We start from the raw sequence: 1,174 nt of genomic DNA, 5'->3' as shown, positions 1-1,174 counted from the left end.
ACCCCCACGTTACCTCCTTCCGTTCGGCGTCAGCATGGATCTTGGCCTGGTTTGCGGCAGCCTCTCGGTAGGTGCTGGCATGTTTGGCCTGTTCGAACATCGTCTTTAGCTGCTGTGCGGTGTTGAGCAAGGAGTTGACCATCTCTTCCAGGTACAACCAGCTCCGCGGCTCCGACAGCTCCAGCCCGTTCACCATCGCAGGAGGTGACGCTTTGGTGGGAGTCGGGGGTGGGACTGCCAGGGCAGGCAGGGATGTCAACACTAGAGCATTTGCAAAGCAAAATAACAAAGAAATTAATACATTTCCTGTGTATGGCCTCCATTAAAAATTCTCATCACCTGGCACAATGGCTCATGATTGTAATCCCCACGTTGTGGGCGGCTGAGGTGGAAGGATCACCTGAGTCCATGAGCTCAAGACCAGCCTTGGCAACATAGCAAGACCTTGTCTCTACAAAAGAAAAACAAAAGCAACTAGCTGGGCATGGTGGCATTCACCTATGATTCCAGTTACTCAGGAAGCTGAGGCGAGAGGATCACACGAGCCCAGGTGGTCAAGGCTATAGTGAGCCATGATTGTACCAACACCCTTCAGCCTTGGTGAGCTAGTGAGACACTGGCTCAGAAAGAAAAGAGGCCAGGCATGGTGGCTCACACCTGTAATCCCAACATTTTGGGAGGCCACGGCGGGCAGATCTCTTCAGGTCAGGAGTTTGAGGCCAGCCTCATCAACATGGGGAAACCCTGTCTCTACCAAAAAAATACAAAAATTAGCCAGGCATGGAAGCATCTGTAATCCTAGCTACCTGGGAGGCTGAGGCATGAAAACCGCCTGAACCCAGGAGGCAGAGGTTGCAGTGAGCCGAGATCAAGCCACTGCACTCCAGCCTGGGTGACAGAGTGATTCCATCTCAAAAATAAAAAACAGAAAACTCTCACCAAATGTTGGGAAGTACGGTAAAAAACTGACAGACAACAAATCACTGCCTGACACCCCCCCAGCTTGCACCAGAAGTGAGGCGTCCATGCCTTCCCACTCCACCCATCCAGCTCCATGTTGTAAAAATCATCCGAATGTGCCTGCTGGACCCGGAAATGTTCACTGAATCAGCCCCGAGGGCAATGACCAAGGAAAGAAGTGGCCCCAGGCTAAATCTTTTTTTTTTTTTTTTTT

General features: G+C 51.2%; 1 protein-coding gene across 2 annotated transcripts in view; it reads right to left on the bottom strand.

Annotated features, from left to right (window-relative positions):
• The window catches only part of DEAF1 (DEAF1 transcription factor), a 51,263-nt gene that overhangs the window by 25,669 nt on the left and 24,420 nt on the right, over positions 1 to 1,174 (bottom strand). For both annotated transcript variants that reach the window (XM_017507855.2, XM_037731140.1), the window contains one exon: positions 14 to 261. In XM_017507855.2, the coding sequence (XP_017363344.1) occupies positions 14 to 261 (248 nt within the window). The remainder of the gene's footprint in view (positions 1 to 13; positions 262 to 1,174) is intronic.

Source organism: Cebus imitator, unplaced genomic scaffold, assembly GCF_001604975.1.
Source record: "Cebus imitator isolate Cc_AM_T3 unplaced genomic scaffold, Cebus_imitator-1.0 Scaffold384, whole genome shotgun sequence".
Taxonomy (NCBI): domain Eukaryota; kingdom Metazoa; phylum Chordata; class Mammalia; order Primates; family Cebidae; genus Cebus; species Cebus imitator.
This window is presented reverse-complemented; position numbering and strand designations above follow the sequence as displayed.